Source organism: Typopeltis vanoorti, chromosome 24, assembly GCF_054136105.1.
Source record: "Typopeltis vanoorti isolate ZY-2024b chromosome 24, IOZ_Tvanoo_1.0, whole genome shotgun sequence".
Taxonomy (NCBI): domain Eukaryota; kingdom Metazoa; phylum Arthropoda; class Arachnida; order Uropygi; family Thelyphonidae; genus Typopeltis; species Typopeltis vanoorti.
This window is the reverse complement of record NC_143572.1, coordinates 10,211,426-10,231,706: the sequence shown is the minus strand read 5'-3', so window position 1 is coordinate 10,231,706 and position 20,281 is coordinate 10,211,426. Positions and strand designations below refer to the sequence as shown.

Sequence of the window (20,281 nt, the reverse complement as noted above, 5' to 3'; positions counted from 1 at the left end):
CAGATAATAATTTGTAGGAAAATTGCTGTAGGAAGTTAGTAATAACATAAATTTTTCATGCAGTACTATCACAGCATCCCACTCATTCTCTTATGGTTGTATTCTATCAGGTCTCTAATTCAATCTTCTTTTAGTTTTCTATCTTGAGGATAGTCCTAAGTGCAATTAGTCTAAAGAGAACTTCCTTTTCATGCCAATTTTGCTTCAAAACATTTGTTTTGCTAATCTTTCAATCTTCCATTATACTTATGTGACTATACCATCTTAAATTAATAAAATGGTATAAAATTATTCTAAATATGTTATATGTAAACCTATATATGAAAACGGATGTGAAGTATAGAGTATGAAAATAAAATTTTCATTATATACATTTATTTCTACCTTTATATGAAGTATATAAAAGAAAGAAAATAAAATATAAAACTAATAGCTACATACTTTCAGATTCATCTGATGGTGTTTTTCATGTAACCCAGTTACTAGACCATGAAGGTTTCTGTTTTCTGTCTGCAACTCAATATTAGCTTGTCGTACAGTCTCATCAAGACTGGGTGGTTCTTCTTCTGAAAAAAAAATGAGTTAATTTTTTTTCCTGCCAAAATTTTAATTTTCATAAATCTTTGGCTAGCAGACAGGAAAAGTATGTAATCATTGCATAAATATTCAAATACATGTTTAAAGTAGCAAATACTTCAAATCCTAAGATGTAAACATCAATCTACAGACAGCAAGCTGTCTTACACTGCAGGAACCTGTGAATTACATTTGTAATATTTGAAATTTTTTTCACATGAAATTTAAGCACTAGCCATTGGTAATAACACAATAACTCAAAAAGCATTCGTACACCTGAGGTGAACTGACAGAGACAGTACTTTATTTTCAAAAGAAGAGGAAAAATAACCAATATCTATACATTTTATTATCACAAGATGTTTCATTTTTCCAGTCTATTTTCTATCTGGTTAATGATAAACTAGACACTTTCCAACCAACAGGTTGAGGGATTGAATCTTACTGTAGGCATGGATGTCTGTGATTGTCTTTAGGTAGGAGATGAATTTCATGATCTCCTACCTCAATTAGTCTAAAGAGAACTTCCTTTTCATGCCAATTTTGCTTCAAAACTACCTAGCTCACTGGATACCTTAATGGCATGAAAAACTTCCTAGATCAAGGTTTCTGGATTATATAAAAAATTAAAAATATACACACACACACACACACACAAAAAAAAGGCAAACAAAATCTATAGTTCACCCAGGGTGCTAACGTACTATATAAGCTTATAGATTTTCAATCACCACTTCACACTAGCTAAGTTAATTTGTCTCAATAATTTTCAAACATCTGAGTTTTAGCAATACCCCACAAAATATCTTGTCCTGCCTGCCTGCCTTTACCTCACACTGTACATTTAATCTTTTGAGAAAAAATAGCAAAATCTTCTTCTGGACTTATATCTTTAAAGCATAATTTACTGTAGAAGTAGTAGAAATTTTCAACTATGCGGAGATAAGTTTAAATTCTAGTTCTAAGAATACTAATAATAAAAACATAACACAATTTTCCATTAAAAAAAGAAAACTGGGAATAGAATAGCAAAACAATAAAGTTGCTTAAATTACATAAGTTAAATATTTACACAAAAATGTATTAATTAATTTCCTAGTGTTTTTAGAAACCAAAGAATCTGTGCAAAAAGATTTCAGACTGAAGTGTTTCTCACAAACTTGGGAGGGGATGGGGGCAGTCTGCATTTATTTCTAATAAGTTTCTTTCCTTCCATCATTTAAGTAAAGAAAAAAATCTATTATGTGATTATAGTTCAATAATATAACATTAATAAAATAATACATACAATTTGACCAAACTCATAATTAGCAATTGCATAGATACTGTTATAACATGCCATTAATGCATCTGGTAAAAATTCAATTTATTTTTTTAAGGGACATTTTTCAATTTGTGTAATGGATGGTTAAGGTGATGTAATTAAGTTATCAGACAGACTGGTTAGGAGTAAGATAATGGATTGAATGGATAGATATAGGATTCTTTATAATGGCCAGCATGAGTTTGTAAAGGAGTGATCATTACCAATCTACTTACATTTTCATGATAAATGTGCTGGATATAGGATTCTATAAGGGTCTCCCTTATCCAGAACAATTATCACTATCTATCATTACTATTTATCCTGATTTATGACTGAGCAGTCATTAATGATGATGCCCTTTAGATGGAAGGACATGCCTATAAGGACTAAGTGAAGGTGAGTTAGCTAGTCTAATGCAATATAATTCAGCCAGGAGAACATGCAATTAACAGAAATGACCAGTGTATTGCAGTATTAATTACAATTCTATGAGGCAAAGTTATCTGACCATGACAAGCCAAAGACTAACAAGTTGAGCAAGATGAGATGAAATGTATGCAATATTTTTGGATTTCATAAAGACATTCAACAAACAATCATATGAGAAGATGACAAACAAGATGAGAGAAATCTGGATGGATGGATGGATAGAGATGACATTAATGAAATAGGATGTCTCAAAGGCTAACAAGTTGAGTATGGGAGTGGGAGGAGTCCAAAGAAAAGAAGAGTAGCCAGCAGAATGGCACAGACTGTCATTATGGAAACAAACACTGAACATAATCTTTAAAGGTACCTGTGGCATAACTATAAATAATAAATTACACGATAACCACAGTAATTAACTTTAACGAAATAAAGGTACAGATATTTAGTATTGAAATTAACAGTACGTCATCAGTGTAGACAACAAGCAATTCAAAGGAATGGAAAACAAAGGTACATAACAGTCGGTGGATTACCAATTAAAAACTGTTGCCACGTGCTAAAAATTAATATTAATAAATACTATTATTAAATTTATTCTTAAAAACTATTTTTTGATAGTTACATACGATAAGAATCTCCCAAACTTTTATTGGGGGGGTGGGGGGATCATTACAATTCAGATTTGGCTGATGTAAAAGGGCTTCGCAACTTTCTTTGAAAAGGTGATCATATTTAAACTAGCATCTATGGAGAAGACAAGCTTTATCCCACTTGATATTGTGTTTAGTGTCAATACTATGATCTTTGCTATTTGGCCACATTCTGAAGAGGAACTTACTACTTTCCTACAACAAATCAATAGCCTTCACCCACGCATTCAGTTCACCATGGAAAAAGAAAAGGATAGTAGTTTACCATTCTTGAACATCCTTCTTACACACACAGCCAATGGTAATTTATCAACCAGTATTTATTGAAAACCTACCTTTACTGGCAGATACATTCATCAAAAGTCTGCTCATCACACCTCTTAAAAAATTGGTGTTATCAAGTCTTTAATTAATAGAGCACATAAAGTGTGCTCCTCTCCCTCAAGCTTACAACAAGAACTTTTCACTATCAAAACATTAGTGGAATTTAATGGTTACAACCGTAATGAAATCCAGCAGATAATTGACTTCTATGTTCCAACACCTCAGGATTTTTCACAGACCACAGGGTTCCAATTCCTTATATTTCTGGCATCTTGGAACCGATCGGTAAAATTTTGAAGACATATCATCTCATTCCCACATATTTTCCAATTAACAAAATTTCTCATCTGTTGCCATCTACAAAAGACAAAACTGGCACCTCTAGCTGGCATTTACAAGATACCACGAGAATGTAATCTAAACACATTTTGGACAAATAAGCTGTTCTGTGGAAAAAAGAATGTATGAACATCAATATTATATCGAATGCATGAAACCTCTGGCACAACATAGTATCGACACTAAACACAATATCCAGTGGGATAAAGCTCGTCTTCTCCATAGAAGCAAATTTAAATATGAACGCCTTTTCAAAGAAGGTTGCGAAGCCTTTTTACATCAGCCAAATCTGAATCGCAACGATTGTCTCTCTCTCCAAAACGTTTGGGTGATTCTTATCTTATGTAACCATCAAAAAATAGTTTTCAAGAATAAATTTAATAATAGTATTTATTAATATTAATTTCTAGCATGCAGCAATAGTTTTTAATTGGTAATCCACCAACTGTTATGTAGTTTGTATTCCATTCCTTTGAATTTCTTGTTATCTACACTGATGATGTACTGTTAATTTCAGTACGAAATATCTGTACCTTTATTTCATCATCATCAAATTCCTGACATGTACCCTCAAAGGGTGTACAGGATATGATAGTACTACATGAAATATTTACTTCATTACTAACTTCCTATCTACAATTTTCCTCCAAATCAGACTGTTACTTGTCAGTACTCCAACATTATCAGATCTTATGTTTCTATCATCTAACGCACTTTGTACCATATCAATCCACCTATATTTTGGTCTTCCTCTGGGTTGTTTTCCTACCAACCTGGCAGAGAACACTTGTTTTGATCTTTCCTCACCCATTCTGTTTGTGACCATACCACCTGAGATTAGCTCTGCTAATGTCAAACAAAGCTAATGACAATGTCAAGTTCTTTCCTAATATCCTCGTTTTTAATGATATTGCCAATGATGCCATCTGTTCACACATCTAAGCTTTCTCAGGACTCTCAGGAATCTGCGTTCTATAGCCTTTGGTCAAGTGTTTTACTTCTGACACAGCTCTCAGATCCATAAGTTAAAACTGGTTTGAACACTGTCTTGTATACAACTAATTTACTCTTCTGACTAATTTCTCTCTTATTCCATAAGAATTTATTCAATTGACTTCCTACCATACAAGCTTCGTTCATTCTGTTGTCTATTTCCATATTTAATTTACCATCTTCACTAAAAATCGTGCCTAAGTAGTTCAAATATTTTACTTGTTCCACAGGTTCTCGATTCAAAACACAGTTGACATTTTCAACGATTTGACCTATTTTTCATTGTCTATGAAAATAGGTCAAATTGCTGACCTTCATACCATATCTATTACAACAATTATTCATTTTAGTCAGAGAATCTTGCAAACTTGTAGCGGATTTATTTAGAAGTATAACATCATCTGCATAAAGCAAAGAGCTGACATTAACATCTCCAATTCTGATATCATGTTTAATACTACTTTCCTTCATAATGTGATCCATATAGATATTGACTAACAAAGGGGATAATGTACATCCTTTGTCTCACACCAGATTTAACATTAAACCATCTTCTTGTACTTCCTTCAATTCTAATTGCTGACTTACAACTCAAATAAAGACTAAGTATTGCTTGATATAATGCCCCATTGACACCATATAACTGTAGCGTCATATGCCTTTTTCAAATCGACAAAACTTAAATACAGATCTTTGTTATAATACCATGCTTTCTCGACTATTTGTCGTAAAGTGAACATCTGATCCTGACAGCCTCTATTTGGCCTGAATTCAGCTTGTTCTTCACCAAGCTTTTCTTCTACAATTCTTATCAACTGTTTCTCAAGTATACTTGCATATACAGGGTGTTCGGGATAAATTTGACATATTTATAATTAATTATATTTTTCCGTAAGTTACATGTATTAACACACACTTCTCTTCATTTAAAAGTTTGGACCCTTCTTCATTCATATACAAGATGTCAGAAAGGATGGATAGCTGGAACCCACCTGAATCATGGAAGAGAATAACTTGTATCATGATGATTCGTGCCCGCCATCAAAATAAGGATATTACGACTGCTGCCCAATGCTCCCTGAATACAGTAAAAACAATCAGGCATGAACTAGAGACTTGCAATGGTGACTACGAGGATGTAGCAAGAAGAAAGATCCCTAGCAGACGATCTGATTGCGTTCGTACAGCAGAATTCCTCGCAAATCTGCAGGAACAGGTGTTGAAGAACCCTGGCATTGGAATTCGGGCTTTGTTCGTGGAGTTGCTAACTGTAGTCAAGCCCTGGATAACAAGGGTAGCCAATGGTAGGCCGTATGTATGGCAGCAGGATTCGGCCCCTTGCCACACCTCTGGGAAAAGTCAAAAATGGTTGTCTGAAAATTTCTATGACTTCACCAGTCCAAATGTTTGGCCTCCAAACTCCCCAGACCTTAACCCCATGGATTATTTTGTATGGGGCGCAGTTGAAAAAGACACCAATCGCACTTCCAGTAATACAAAAGCCCAGTTAATGGATAAAATTAAAACAGTTTTTGCGGCCCTTCCCAGGGAGACTGTAGCATCAGCTTGTTCGAGGTTCCGAAGCAGAATTGAAGCTGTGATCGATGCTAATGGTGGTTATTTTGAGTAAATCTTGTTGATAGTATTGTAATTAACTCTGCCTGTAATGTTTTTTTGTCAATTCATTAAATTTAATAGATACAAAGAAGATTTTCTTTTTCCTTACAAAACTGTCAAATTTATCCCGAACACCCTGTATCTTGCCAGGAACATCAGTAGGGAAATACCTCTGTAATTCTCACATTCAGTTTTATTTCCCTTTTTATATATGGGTGCTATTAGAGCTCTACTCTAATCATCAGGAATTCGTCCCTCTGTCCGGGCCTTCTGAACTATACAGTGCAGCCACTAAGACTTTTATACCACCATACTTCAGCATTTCTGGTCAAATATAATCTACTCCTTCTGCCTTTCCACATTTCAAGCCTTTGATGGCTTTTTCTACTTCAAGTATTGATATGTATTCCTGACTGTATGCCTATTGAGTGTTTTTTTTACCACTGTGCTATGACTGCTTGTTTCATTTAGCAATTTATCGAATTACTCCATACTTCAAGGATATCTTTTTCTCCCGTTTTCATGTCACCTTTATCATCTCTAACTCCTTTTACTGCACTCTTTCCTCCATTTCTAAGCTTCTTCAGCAACCTCCAGAATATCTTACCACCTTCTTGATATTTATTTTCTACGTTCTTGCCAAAGTCCTCCAATGACTTTTGTTTAGCTAGTTTTACACAGTGTTTAGCTTTCTTACATATGTCTCTGTATTCTTTTATTAAGCAGTCTTTAACTTCTTGGTTGTTAGGTGAGTCTGAATTATAAGTTTCTCTTATGAATGGTTGACTTGGTAGTTTTATTCTGATTTTTGCAATCACTGGGTTGTGGTCCGATTCTATGTCTGCTCCAGGATATGTTTTTGTTTGTGTTATTGCATTTCAGAATCTTTTGCTTATTATTATATAGTCAATTTGGTTTCTATATATGTCCCCAGGGCTTTTCCATATATATAGTCTTCTGGGAGGATGTTTAAATAGTGTGTTGGCAATTATTAGGTCATTGGTTTCACAGAATTGAATTAATCTTTCACCTTTTTCATTTCTGGTTCCAAGCCCTGGGTTTCCCATTCCCATGCAAAATGAGATTTTTTTCTGAGCCCACTTTTGCATTTAGGTCGCCCATCATTATAATAATATCATCTGACTCAGCACTAGAGATTGCAGTTTGGATGTCTTCATAAAATTGTTCCAACTCTTTATCTGGGTGGTCTTGGGTTGGTGCATATACTTGGATAATATACAAGTTGAATGGTTGTGCAGTTATTTTGGCTGTTATGATTCTGTCATTTATGGGCCAATGACCATGTAGAGATTTTGCAATTCTATTACTTAGGACAAGCGCTACTCCATTAAGGTGTAAGTCACTGCCGGAGTAGATTATAGTGTGATTTTTTCTTCTTATTATTCCTGTATCTGTCCACCTCACTTCACTGATACCTGTAATATCAGCCTTCATCACTTCTAATTCCTGGATTAAGTTGTCTAATTTGCCCGCCTCATAGAGTGTTCCGACGTTTCATGTTACTATTTTCAAGAGATTGCTCCTGGTTTTCAGACAAGGAACATCTGAGAATATCCTCCCCGAAGGGTTTGGGATATCATCTTCCTACACTACCTTAGTAGTTCTTGTCTTACAATTCCCGGTTTCAAGCTCTTCTTCCCTGTAGCTATAAGAGGTGATGGTTGCAGGGATCTCAACCACATCTCTAACTTCATATTGTGACATGGTGTGTTTTATGGTTTACAACGGATAAATATGTGGTGAGGCTCCAATCTCTTCCACAATGACTGGCCACAAGTCCCTTAGCTGTCAGGAGCGTGCCCTCGATGTGCCGCACATCTTGCTGTCATGCCTTTGATGCCATTGATCAGTCAATATTAATTCTTCTGCCATCTTGGCCATTCCAGACTTCGTGAACATAAAGGTTGACAAGGAATTTTATAAGAGCAGGGCTTTTGACGCTAAAAGTGAGTTATGTGATCTCATACTAAGATGCAAAGTTTTTCCCAGAAAGTTTTGGATTTTCATTCTACAAAACAGAAAACCAGCTAGAGAAAAAATATTCAATTTAGAGACACAGAATCCTATCATAAAATTAATTTATATGAAACTAAGTTACATGATCATGAGAAGCCACAGATCTTAACATGTTAAAAGTAAAATAAGATGACATGTAAAACTAAAAAACAAATCTATGACTAATATGGCACACAGCATTCATATTACCTATCTATATCTATCCATATATATATAAAAAGATAAGCCGAAATATGAAACATTTTTATGTCACATTTTTTGTCTCTTCATTGTTTTGAAATGTCCAACAATGTGTTTGCCTTCATGAAACAAACACATTATTGTCTCATGTCTCGAGTCATCAGAATTGGAGGAGAACTGCTTATCAGCCTGGAATTCAGGGGGTTGGGTGCCATAGGCGCCAGGGGGGGGGGGGGGGGTGGAGTCCCTAGAGTGTTTATATTGACTTCATATTGTGACATGGTGTGTTTTATGGTTTACAACGGATAAATATGTGGTGAGGCTCCAATCTCTTCCACAATGACTGGCCACAAGTCCCTTAGCTGTCAGGAGCGTGCCCTCGATGTGCCGCACATCTTGCTGTCATGCCTTTGATGCCATTGAATAATGCATCTAAACAGAAATAGATTTTATTAAAATAAACAATATCACCAGACATGTTTTGTAAGTCATCATACTTGCATCATCAGGGATACCAGACTTATATATAAAATAAGACTAGCTTTTGTCATATCCCCATGTGCCCTCGAGGGTACAGAGGTCTGACATATGTCAGTTTACAGGCCGAAGTTAAGCGTGTGAGAATGGCCAGTCCTCAGCAGAGTGCCAACAGCATCAAATGATTGGACCTCTTTGAACTACTAACCACGCTCAGACTTGCTTAACTTGCGTGAGCCATTAGTAGCAGACTACCAATCGACCAACCTTTGCTGCCTAAAATAAGACTAAAAAGAAAATTAATTACACATAACAGATGTTATAAGACATCTTGGTAAACAGATATACTATTTATGAATAGTATATCTGTATCAGGGTGTAGCATAGAGGCAGCCTGCCTCACAGCACACAACTTAATAAAGGCGCTCATTCAACCATATTGTGGTACGCACCGTCGCTACACTAACAATTCCTGTTAGCGTAGCAAGTGCGGAAAGAAGTTTTTCCAAGCTTAAACTGATTAAAAATTATTTGTGAACAGCAATGACCCCCCCCCCCCCAAAAAAAAAGATTGGTTGGTCTAGCAACTATATTGATAGAGGCAGATATAGGTTATAATTTAAATTTAGTTTTAACAGGTTTTAACAACAAAAGTTTTATTGTGTGATATCTCTATTGAGCAAACATTTAATTAATATTATTATGTAATAATTTTGCATTAATGTTTCTCTTGTAATAAAAACAAAATAGCAATTGGAGATGTTCTTATATTTTTGTCTTATAATCCACTAAGGGTGATATTTAATTGTTTGCCTCAGGGCATGATCTAATCTGGTGACAGCCCTGTCATTCCCCTCTGGCAGGACTAATTTTAAAATAGTACTATTCATCAAAATGCACAAGGCACAACATAAAATTCTGACATTGCATAATGGATAAAAAGGGACACTGTATTAAAGTTATCCAGTGGTATGATTCTCTGCCCTCCCCACGCACACATGCAACACTGAATATCTTTTGCACTAAAGCTAATAATAATGGTAAATACCTGCTGGATTTCTGTTCAGGTCATGGACTAGTTATTACTAACATCATGTTCCAACGTAAAACTGCACAAATTCGCATGCAGAGAAGATGCAAGAAATAAAGAAAAGTCTGCTTATATTTGTGAGACTTTATATAGTCAAACAGTCAAAACTAAATTTCATATTGAAAACTAGAGTGTGTAAAAAAAAGTTTTAAAGAGAATCAAAATTGAACAGTACAGTACTCTAAAATACATAAACATCATTCAAGAAAAAACAAGAAACAAAATTTGGAGATTCAGTTTCAAAACCTTAAAAAAACAACATTGACTGATTCAGCCAGAGAAGCACATGGTGTTGTAAGGATAGAAAAATCAGAACTCTCCATGGTGGACTGAAGCAGTTAAAGAGGCTGTCAGGGAAAAAACAAAAGCATATAGAAAGTTCCTGGCAAGTAAGTCAGCTTGTGCTCTCAGAGAATACAGAGAAAAATGTAAGAAAGTCAATTAATATGTAAAACTAGCTAAGTCAAGGGAAGAATTTGGAAAGAACATAGAAAATAAATATCAGGAAGGTGACAAAATATTCTGGAGGCTATTGAAAGAACTTAGAAATGGAAGAAAGAGTACTGTAAAAGGAATCAGAGATAAGGTGACATGGAAATTAAAGATATTCTACATGTCTGAAGTAATTACTTGGAAAGACTGCTAAACATAACAAGCAGCATCAGCACAGTAACTCCAAACAGGAAAGCAGCCAGGAATACATATCAATACTTGAAGTATAAAAAGCCATCAAAACCCTGAAATGTTCAAATATGGAGGTATAAAAGTTTTACAGTGGCTGCACTGCATAATTCAGAAGGATTGGTCAGGTGGTTAAATTCTAGATGATTATAGTAGAGCTCTCATAGTACTCATCTATAAAAATGGAAACAAAACTGAATCTGAGAATTACAGAGATATTTCCCTATTGAGCATTCCTGGTATGATTTATACAAGTGTACTTGGAAAAAAAAAAAAAAAAGCTAAGAAAAATTGTGGAATGGAGGCTTGGAGAAGAATAAGATGAATTCAGGACAAATAGAGATTGTCAGGATCAAATTTTCACGTTAAGACAAAAAGTTGAGAAATCTTATAACATCAATTTGTATTTAAGTTTCATAGACATGGAAGAGGCATATGACAAGGGCCAAGAGGAAAGCTCTTTAAAACACTATGGTTATAAGGTGTAAATGGGACATTATATCAAGCAATGCATAGTCTCTATTTAAGTTGTAAATCAGCAGTTAGAATTGAAGAAGGTACAGAAAGATGGTTTGATGTTAAATCAGGTATGAGACAAGGATGTGCATTATCTCCACTGTTATTCTTCATATATATGGATCACATTATGAAGAACAGTGACATTAAACCTGATATCAAAATTAGAGATGTTAATCTCCACACTTTATTTTATACAGATGTTCTTCTTCCTAGCATTTGTCTCACTTTAAGGTAGGGTTCACTCATGTGCACTGCTTCTTCCATGTTCCACATGGTCTTGGGCAATTCTACTGTTGACATTTGCTGTATATGCATGTCTTTAGTTAAGCAATCAAGCCAACGTGTCTTTGGTCAGTGGCCAATGACATTAAGCCTCATGGCCAGTTTTACCACAGAGTCTTCATTGCTGCTTAACACATGGCCGTACCATCTTAGGCGTGCCTCTTGCATCTTCTTTGTTATTGGTACAATGCCAAGGATCTTATGTATGTAGGTCTTTGGTTCAATTGAATCTGATAATGCCAAGTGTCCATCTTAGCATTCTTGTTTCCATGGTATGGAGGATTTGCTTGTTTTCTTTGTTGTTTATACAAATGTTATATTCCTAAATAAATCCAGTACAAGTCAGCAGGATTCCCTAGCTAAACTGAATAGCTGCTGTAACGAATTTGGTATGAAAATCAGCAATAAAAACACAATGAAAATAGGCAGAAACACTGAAAACATCAACTGCAATCTGTGGAGAACTTAGAGAACAAGTTAAACATTTCAGCTATTTAGGCACAAATTTTAGTGAAGATGGCAAATTAATTATGGAAATAGTAGAATTCGCAGGGTTGGCATCATATGAAGTCCAATGAATAAATTTATATCGAATAAGAGACAGAAATCATTCAAAACACTAAATTGGCTGTATACAAGCAGTGTTCAAACTAATTTTACCTTATGGATCTGAGAAGTGAATTAGAAATAAAACACTTGATCAAAGACTAAAAATTACAGATATAAGATCTGAAAAGAATTCGGGGACTAAACAGACAGCATTACATAGTATCATATCAAAAATGAAGCTTTTAGGAGAGATAATTTCAAGTGATATGGTGACTTAAACAGAACGGGAAAGATTAGCAAAACAAGTGTTCTTTGCCATGTTGGCAGGAAAAAGACCCAGAGGAAGACCAAGATCAAGGTGGATTGATACAGTGTGTCTTAGGAGAGAGAGAAATATAACATTGGAGTCTTGACAGATAACAGATTAATTTTTAGAAAAATTTTCAATAGGACGTTATTGATGATGTAACTTTTTCATGTAGTGTTATTATAATGTCCTACACATCCTATAGACTTTTCATGTTCTTTTTTTATTTTTTCCCAGTCATGCATTAAAATCTCCTGACACTATTGTGCAGGTTGTATGACTCCTGTTGTACTGTATTGTAGAATTTAACTTCTTTTTCTTCTTTATAGCTACTGGTTGGTGTATATGTTTGTATCATTTTAATGGTTTTCTGCTCTGATGTTTGAACTATGATATATGCTATCTGATATTCCTGCATATTTAGTAACCTGTTTATAAAGAAATCTATATTTCCTGATTTTAGTGTTATGCGTTCTCCTGGTTGCCTTTTCACTTCATTTAGCCATATTATATTCCATTTCATACTCCAATTCCTCTACCTTTTCACTGTCTACTAATGGTCTTACATTGTATGTAGTGATCATGAAATTAATTTTCTCACACTTGCTTTTATTATTTTGCTTCAGAGGAGCATTTCAGTCCAATCACTCTATTTCTCTAATGAACTAGGTTCCCTGGGGATTGTAAGGCCCAGCAATGCAGGGTACTGTGAGCTCATTCTTGTACATTGCATATTCTTAGTTTTAATAGGGAGGAGGATTGGCAGTAGATCATCTAACTACAGCTGTGGAATGGCATTGATTTTACCACTCTTGTCAATCAAAAGGACAGAGGAACCTGCCTCGGTTCCTACCCAGCCTACAACACTGCTCTGTCTCAGAATATGTTTGAATGACTAAGTAAACTCTATAGGCGGTTGCATCCACCCCAAGGGGTAGCAAACACTATTGGAGTGCAGTGCATGCCAGCCTGGTTAGCTGAGTGGTTAGTTGATAATAATTTATGGTTTTAATGGCACAAGGACAGCAAAGATCATATTGCACCATATTAAGTTATTGAGGTTATTAATCTCACTGACAGATCACTGTAGTTATTACAGTGATCTGTCAATTAAACCTCAGTTAAACAATTATTGAATGGACTAATTTGTCAATCAGTCTATCTCAGCAGCAAATTGAATGACTGAATAATCGAGGAATTACTGTATTAAACTAATAATTTCGTTTTGTATTGGTGCATGCAGTAAACCAAATTCATTTTCCATTAGAGGCTAAGAAAAAGAATTTTCTTTCCTAAACATGATGAAAAATAATGCCATTTCAACTTAAAATACAGTATATGATACTATTATAATATAATCAATGAAATAAACTGAAGGTGTCAGTTTTTGAAAATTCCTTGAATATTAATATAAAAGAGTACTTTACCTCCTTCACCAGGCTCACCCTTTAGAGCAAGCATAATTTTGTGGTTACGCTGAACAATACGATCAAAAGCTTGTAAAACTTTTCCCACTGCTCTGGTTGATACCTGAACTCTTTGGGCTAACTTTTCCTCTAGTTCTTCTCTATCCCAATGCCCTAGTAATGCCAGGAATGATGTTGTTGCTTCATTTTCATCTAAGAAAATAAAAGGAAGTTTTTTTTTATTTTTTGAACTTTAGCATATCTAAGGAAATAAACAGAAAACAAAGAATAATAGAAATATGCAGAAATAGTCAATTTAATTAAATGCATGCTAAACTGTAAACCTTATAGAAAAACAATCTAAAAGAACATAATAAAAGCCTGTATATTATTTGGCAATTAATATTGCAGGTATGGGATTCTTATAAATAAGCAATGTGGTTACTACTAGTATAATAAAGACGTGCATTAGACATAATATAATTTTTTATAATATAATGGCAGAAGAATTGGTAGCAACATTTAAATTCTGCATACAAGAACAAGTCATACAGCATGCATATAATTATAATATTATGTGTGTCTAATATTACACCAGGAAAAAGATAGAGGTGGTATCAAATACCTTGTTCTTGTCATCTTTGTTGCTTTGGAAAGGCTGGCTGTTCTTGCTACTATTAGAATTGAAGAACATCAAGATTATATAAGATTTTGGGAATCTATAGGTTCAGGCCTTGCTTTTCATGCCATCGACACTAGTTCGGTGGAAATGTACCAAGATACACTACAGTAGGTTCAAATTTGATCATCAATTTTTTGAATCATGTGAAGCCCTATGCCACAATTCTAATCTTCATCAGACAGACTGTATAATTATCTCTACGTTTTGAGCAGTGATTACTGTGTATTGTTTATAATTTTTTTAATTAATTATACATCTCTTCTCATGTCTCTGAGCTCTAATAGCATTTCCTTCTACTGTACAGCTGTGACCGAGACACATGATGTATGACTCGTTCTTGTATTCAGAATTTAAATGTTGTTACCAGTTCTTCTGCCCTCTCTCTGAAGGAAGCTCATGACATATTGAGCAAAATATACAGGAGTAATAAATTATATTTGGTTTTCTCTTAAACATTATATTAAGCAATATAGTAATATAAAGCAAATTACTGACAATTTTCATATACTGGCTTTTTTGCTTTTCATTCCAAAACATTAGTTAATTAAATCACTTAATTAAAACTCGCCTCAAAAAATCAAATTATTCACAAATAAAATCATATCAAGAGTCTAGGAAAACTACATAGATATGTAAATTACTTTTCTTCTCAAATCAATCTATTCAATTTCTTAATCTTATTTTACTTTGAACTTTTGATCTGAAGTCCCTATCCTTTAACTATTTTATATTTTCAACTCCATAAATTAAACACTATATTGTATACTATCAGCTTAGGGTTTGGGCTATTTTCTCTTACTACATATAAATTTATTTATAAATGGCACTGCTTATTCTATTATTTCCAAATTTAATTTGCAATCTTCACAAAAACTTGTGTAAATAGCTGAGATATTCTAAGATATTCTACTCGTTCTCTAGGTTCTCAACAGATATTGGCTTTTTTGCTTTTCGTTCCAAATTAGTTAAAGGGTCTTGAAGACACACTGAATTTATTTAGAAGATTGTCATTTGCATAAAGTAAAAGAGTTGAGTTTCTGATTTTGATGTTAGGTTTAATATCACTTTCCTTTATAATGTGAATCATAAAGATGATGAATAACACTGGGGAATAGTATGTACTGTTGTCTTATACACTGGTGTCCAAAAACCAAGGATGAACTACATTTTTTACCTGTGTATGAAAAAATATTCATGAATACAGCCGAATGTATATATAAATTGATTGTCAGCATACTTCTTTTGCTACGCATTATTCCCGCTTCCTATGCAGGGTCTGCGTGTCACTTAGACGCGACTTCTTGTTAATACCACTCCCAACTGACCTGTCACCTATCCTGCTGCTGGGGGGGGGATATATTTTGGCTGTAATAGCATATGTTCACGGGGCCGGTTTGCCTGCTTGTGGGATGAAAAACGGCAGATAAACTGGCGGAAAACCCTACTGCCCGCGTCCAAGACCGACTAACTTGGCTATGGCTGAGGAAAGATCCTCAAATTCCTCACGTTGTCGACGGGAATCGAATCTGGGACACTCCTTCCCCAGTCATATGGTTGTGAAGCGCGAATCCACTAGGCTAACCACATGAACTTTGTCAGCATACTAATAAATTATATTATACAAAAAATGTGTTATAAATTTTGTACAAATTAAATTGCAATACAGTTTTAGCAAAAGTCAGCATACAAATTTCCTAAGAACATAGTTAAGGAATTAATGTACAGTGCTTACTATGAAGAGAGACATTCCAGTATGGAATATGTCCACCCCGAACTTCAATGCAGCTCTCACAAGGGGTGCCATGCTTAGCACCAAGGGATTCAGGAGTTCTTGAGGCAAACTGGCGCACTCCTGCTCAGAGCAAGGATAACACTGTTTGTTTTCTGAAGGGGGAATTTTGAGCAGCGATGAATCTCCCTATTGCATCTTAAACGTGTACTATGGGGTTGAGATCTCAGGAGCGTGCTGGCCACTCAATTCAATTAATATCCTCAATGTCCAGAAGTATTTCCACTGCTCATGTACAATGTGGTGTGGTAATGACATCCATAAAAATTAATTCTTTGCCTATAGCACCACGGAACAATCGAACATGACACTGAAGAACTTCATTGCAATACGGTTCACCAGTCACAGTCCCTTTTTCCAGCACTTGTAGCTCGGTGCATCCATTAAGCATAATGCCTCCTCACACCATGATCTCAGCAGTGCTGTATCTATCCCTTTCAAGAACATTCTCACAATGGTAAGCAGTACCACTTTCATGCCAAGTCAAGTGTCATCTAGAATTGGAAGATTAAAACGACTCTCATCTGTAAAAAGTACATTAGTCGATTGGTGTCTTTTCCAATTTTTATGGATACAACACCACTGAAAACATGCTCTAAGATGAGCTGTAGATAAAGGGATGCAGACTACAGGCTCTACTTGTCGAGACATCTCAACAAGTAGGCAGCTCTGCAAGATAATCTGCCATGGTGTGTGTGTCGATTATGTTTTGCTGTAATGACCAGAAATTTCTCTCATAGAAAAAAAATGTTTTGAATAGTTATGTTCTTGTTGATTACTAAACACAAAGGTTGTGAATTAAATCATTAATAGATTTGGTTTCTACCTAAACACACACTAAATTTATCTACAGGTATGGATAATTGGTGTCTTTTAAGTGTGACAGTGAGAAAAGAATGTTTGCTACTGTTATCTTCTATTCCTTTGACAAACCTTAACAGGAATTGGATTGTTCAAGTATTGTGCTGAATAATGTGCATTTTTAAGTTTAAGGATGAGATCAGTCAGTTTCCTTATGCTTGATTCATAAATGAAATATGTTAACCTTATCTCTACAGACAAAAGTCTTGACCAATAATTTTAAGGTATGACTGAATGAGTAAAAAGGTAATTGTTTTATATAAATTATTTATTTTTATACTGAGCCTATACACTTTCATAATTAAATGCCAAAAAGACATCTTTGTCTGATTTAATTGAATGTTGAAAACTTAAAAAAGGTATTGCAAACAGTAATAGGTAATTCAATCACGATGGGCACAGTATATTCATGAGTAGCACAAATAAACAAAGGTATCTTTTTACTTGATGCCTAATATATATAAATATGAACATATCCCAATTGTTATATATGTTTCAATGATGCAAGAGGGTATATACTATTTTGCTGATAAACAAAATGTTACTTTCCATTTGTAAATTTAACATGAAACATGGTCAGACTTAACAGCTTCTCTAATCTACTATCCATAGAAAATCAGAAGCACTATTGCTGCATTCAGTTTAGTGGAATAACGTTTATGCAAATAGGCTAAAATCTTATCACCATAACAATAACCACATATACCTTTTATTCTAATTTTAATAACAAAACTAATTTTAACTTTAAAAGCTGTTTAACAAATTCAAACAGCTTCACAAACAGTAAAGGGCAATTCCTTTATTGAAGACGAAAAATATTCTAGATGTCTGGAGTAATTACTTTCAAATACTAAATGAAACAGCAAGTAAAAGAACAGTCATAGAAAATATTCAAGAGGAATACAGTCAGGAGTACATATCAATACACTTAGCATAATTCTGAAAGTCAAATTCCAGGTGATTAAAGAAGAGTCATAATACAGGGAAATAAAAGAATGTGATAATTACAGAGAAATATATCTACTGAGTGTCCAGATAAGATTTATGCAAAGGTTACAATACTGTCATTATATGGTATAAACGAGACATTATATCAAGCAATACACAGTCTACATTTGAGATTGAGGAAGGTAAAGAAAGATGGTTTGATACATCAGGTGTAATGCAAGGGTGCACACTATCTGTGCTGTTACTCATCATCTGTACGGATCACATTATGAAGTGGAATTAGAACTCTTAAATCCAGCACAACTCTGTAGAATTCCTTAATTAAACTGAATAACTGTTGTAACAAATTTGGCATGAAAATCTGCAATAAAGTCAGACAATGAAATTAGGCAGGAACATGGAAAACTTCAACTGCTTCTGAATGGGAAACCTACAGAACGAGACAACCATTTCAGCTATTTAGGCTCAATTTTTAGTGAAAATGGAAAATTAAATATGGTAATAAACAACCAAATTATCAAAGCTAGTATGATAGGGAGTTCATAAGTTTATATGGAAAAAGAGATTTATCCAAAACACCCAAGTAGCAGTGCAGAAGACAGTGTTCAAACCAATTTTAACTTAGGATCTGAGAGATGGATTAGAAATAAAACAGTTGACATCAGTGACCACAGATATGAGAATTCTCAGAAAATCAGGAGAGTGAATAGATGGCATTAATGGCAGAATAATATTAAAAATGAAGATATTAAGAAGGAACTTGATAGTTTTAGCACATTTAGTAATGTGTGAGCATGGCTAATCTCAAATTATATGGCCACTAAAGCAGAATGGGATTTGAACACAAAGCTCTCCAAATACTGCCTTTATGACCATGACATTTATCATCTAGCATTCTTCAAAAATTTTCGAACAACTTTTGTTTAGTTATGTTTTTAGAGATAACATATTTTCAAACTTTTTTTTAAAGTATTTTATAAGAGCCCATGCAGACTTATTTTCCAGAAACTTTTTTGCAAGATTTCTTCTAAACATGTACTTTAACTTTCTGAGTCTACTATAAACTTTTTATTGGTGTCTATAGACGGGGCTTGATGATTTATGCACAATCTAAGTGGGCACTCAAAAAAGATACTCAGTCAAGACCCTTCCACATTTCGTTTAACGATATATCCCAATAAGTTAAATGGGAATTCCTAAAGTGATTACTAGTGCTAGGTTTATGTCTTAAGTTTAAAAGATTTTTGTGAGAAAGTTATTTTTTTTTATTAAATAAAAATATTATATTTTGTCCAATATGCAGCTACTTACTAGATAGCAAAATCTACTCTCCACGTGCATGTGTAGTTGTTGAACCCTATGCACATTTAATATCTAAGTAGAATACATAACTCACAGGGTAAACAGGATTCATATACTATACAATGCTAACTGCAAAGAAACTCACTTTTGTTTTCTGACTCATCTGATGTTTCTGCATCAAATCTCTGCAACAATATCCTCAGATCTTCATTTAACTATTTCAAAAAGAAAAAAAAAAAAAAAAAAGAAAAAAGTGTTATTATCAATGAATAACTTTATAGAAAAGTATAAAAAAGCATTCCTAAATTTATTAATGAAAGGATAATGAATGCCTACTGTTAATGAATACCCATACAAGGAAGCAACATTTGCTTGTGAAAGTTAAAGGTTTCAGAAGGGATTGAAAACATCCTAAAATACAACTGACGAAGCAAATGATGGGAAGCAACTGATTCTATATATAAGTAGCCTAGTCATGAAGATACTTTACATGGAAGTTTTGTTTGCTTGCACTTGAATAAAGAATTGAATAAGAATACAAATTGCCAAGAACTTATAACAAATTGGGGAAGGGGGGAGGGGAAGAGAAAACCTTTTTAGAACTATTTCTGATCCAGGGTATTTTAATAATAAGGTGAAATATCTTTTTTACTACTTGTATATGGGAAAATTTGACTTCTGTATTAATTTAACCTTGGTATCTTCCTGGGTCTGACCCCCACTATTGAGACCTCAGGTAGCCCTTCAGTTGCATTCTTCAATAGACAGTGCATCAAATTCCATGAAGAAAGGACTATCACTCAAATCTGCATAGATGGTCCATCACACAAGACATCCTTAACTCCTTTCAAAAACATTATAAAAATCTGTTTGAAGACAATAGTCCTGTGAGAAATTATAATTCTTGCAACATTACATTGCCTTTCTTGTTTATAGA

At 34.3% G+C, this 20,281-nt stretch overlaps 1 protein-coding gene across 8 annotated transcripts in view; it reads right to left on the bottom strand.

Moving 5' to 3' along the window:
* Bre1 (E3 ubiquitin-protein ligase Bre1) overlaps positions 1-20,281 on the bottom strand; it is a 385,362-nt gene that overhangs the window by 272,913 nt on the left and 92,168 nt on the right. For 7 of the 8 annotated variants that reach the window (XM_090413492.1, XM_090413495.1, XM_090413499.1 and 4 more), the window contains exons 5-7: positions 19,490-19,559; positions 13,784-13,975; positions 442-566 (exon numbers count right to left, since the gene is read on the bottom strand). In XM_090413492.1, coding sequence (XP_090269618.1) covers positions 442-566; positions 13,784-13,975; positions 19,490-19,559 — 387 coding nt within the window. The remainder of the gene's footprint in view (positions 1-441; positions 567-13,783; positions 13,976-19,489; positions 19,560-20,281) is intronic. The other variant, XM_090413496.1, reaches the window with a different exon arrangement.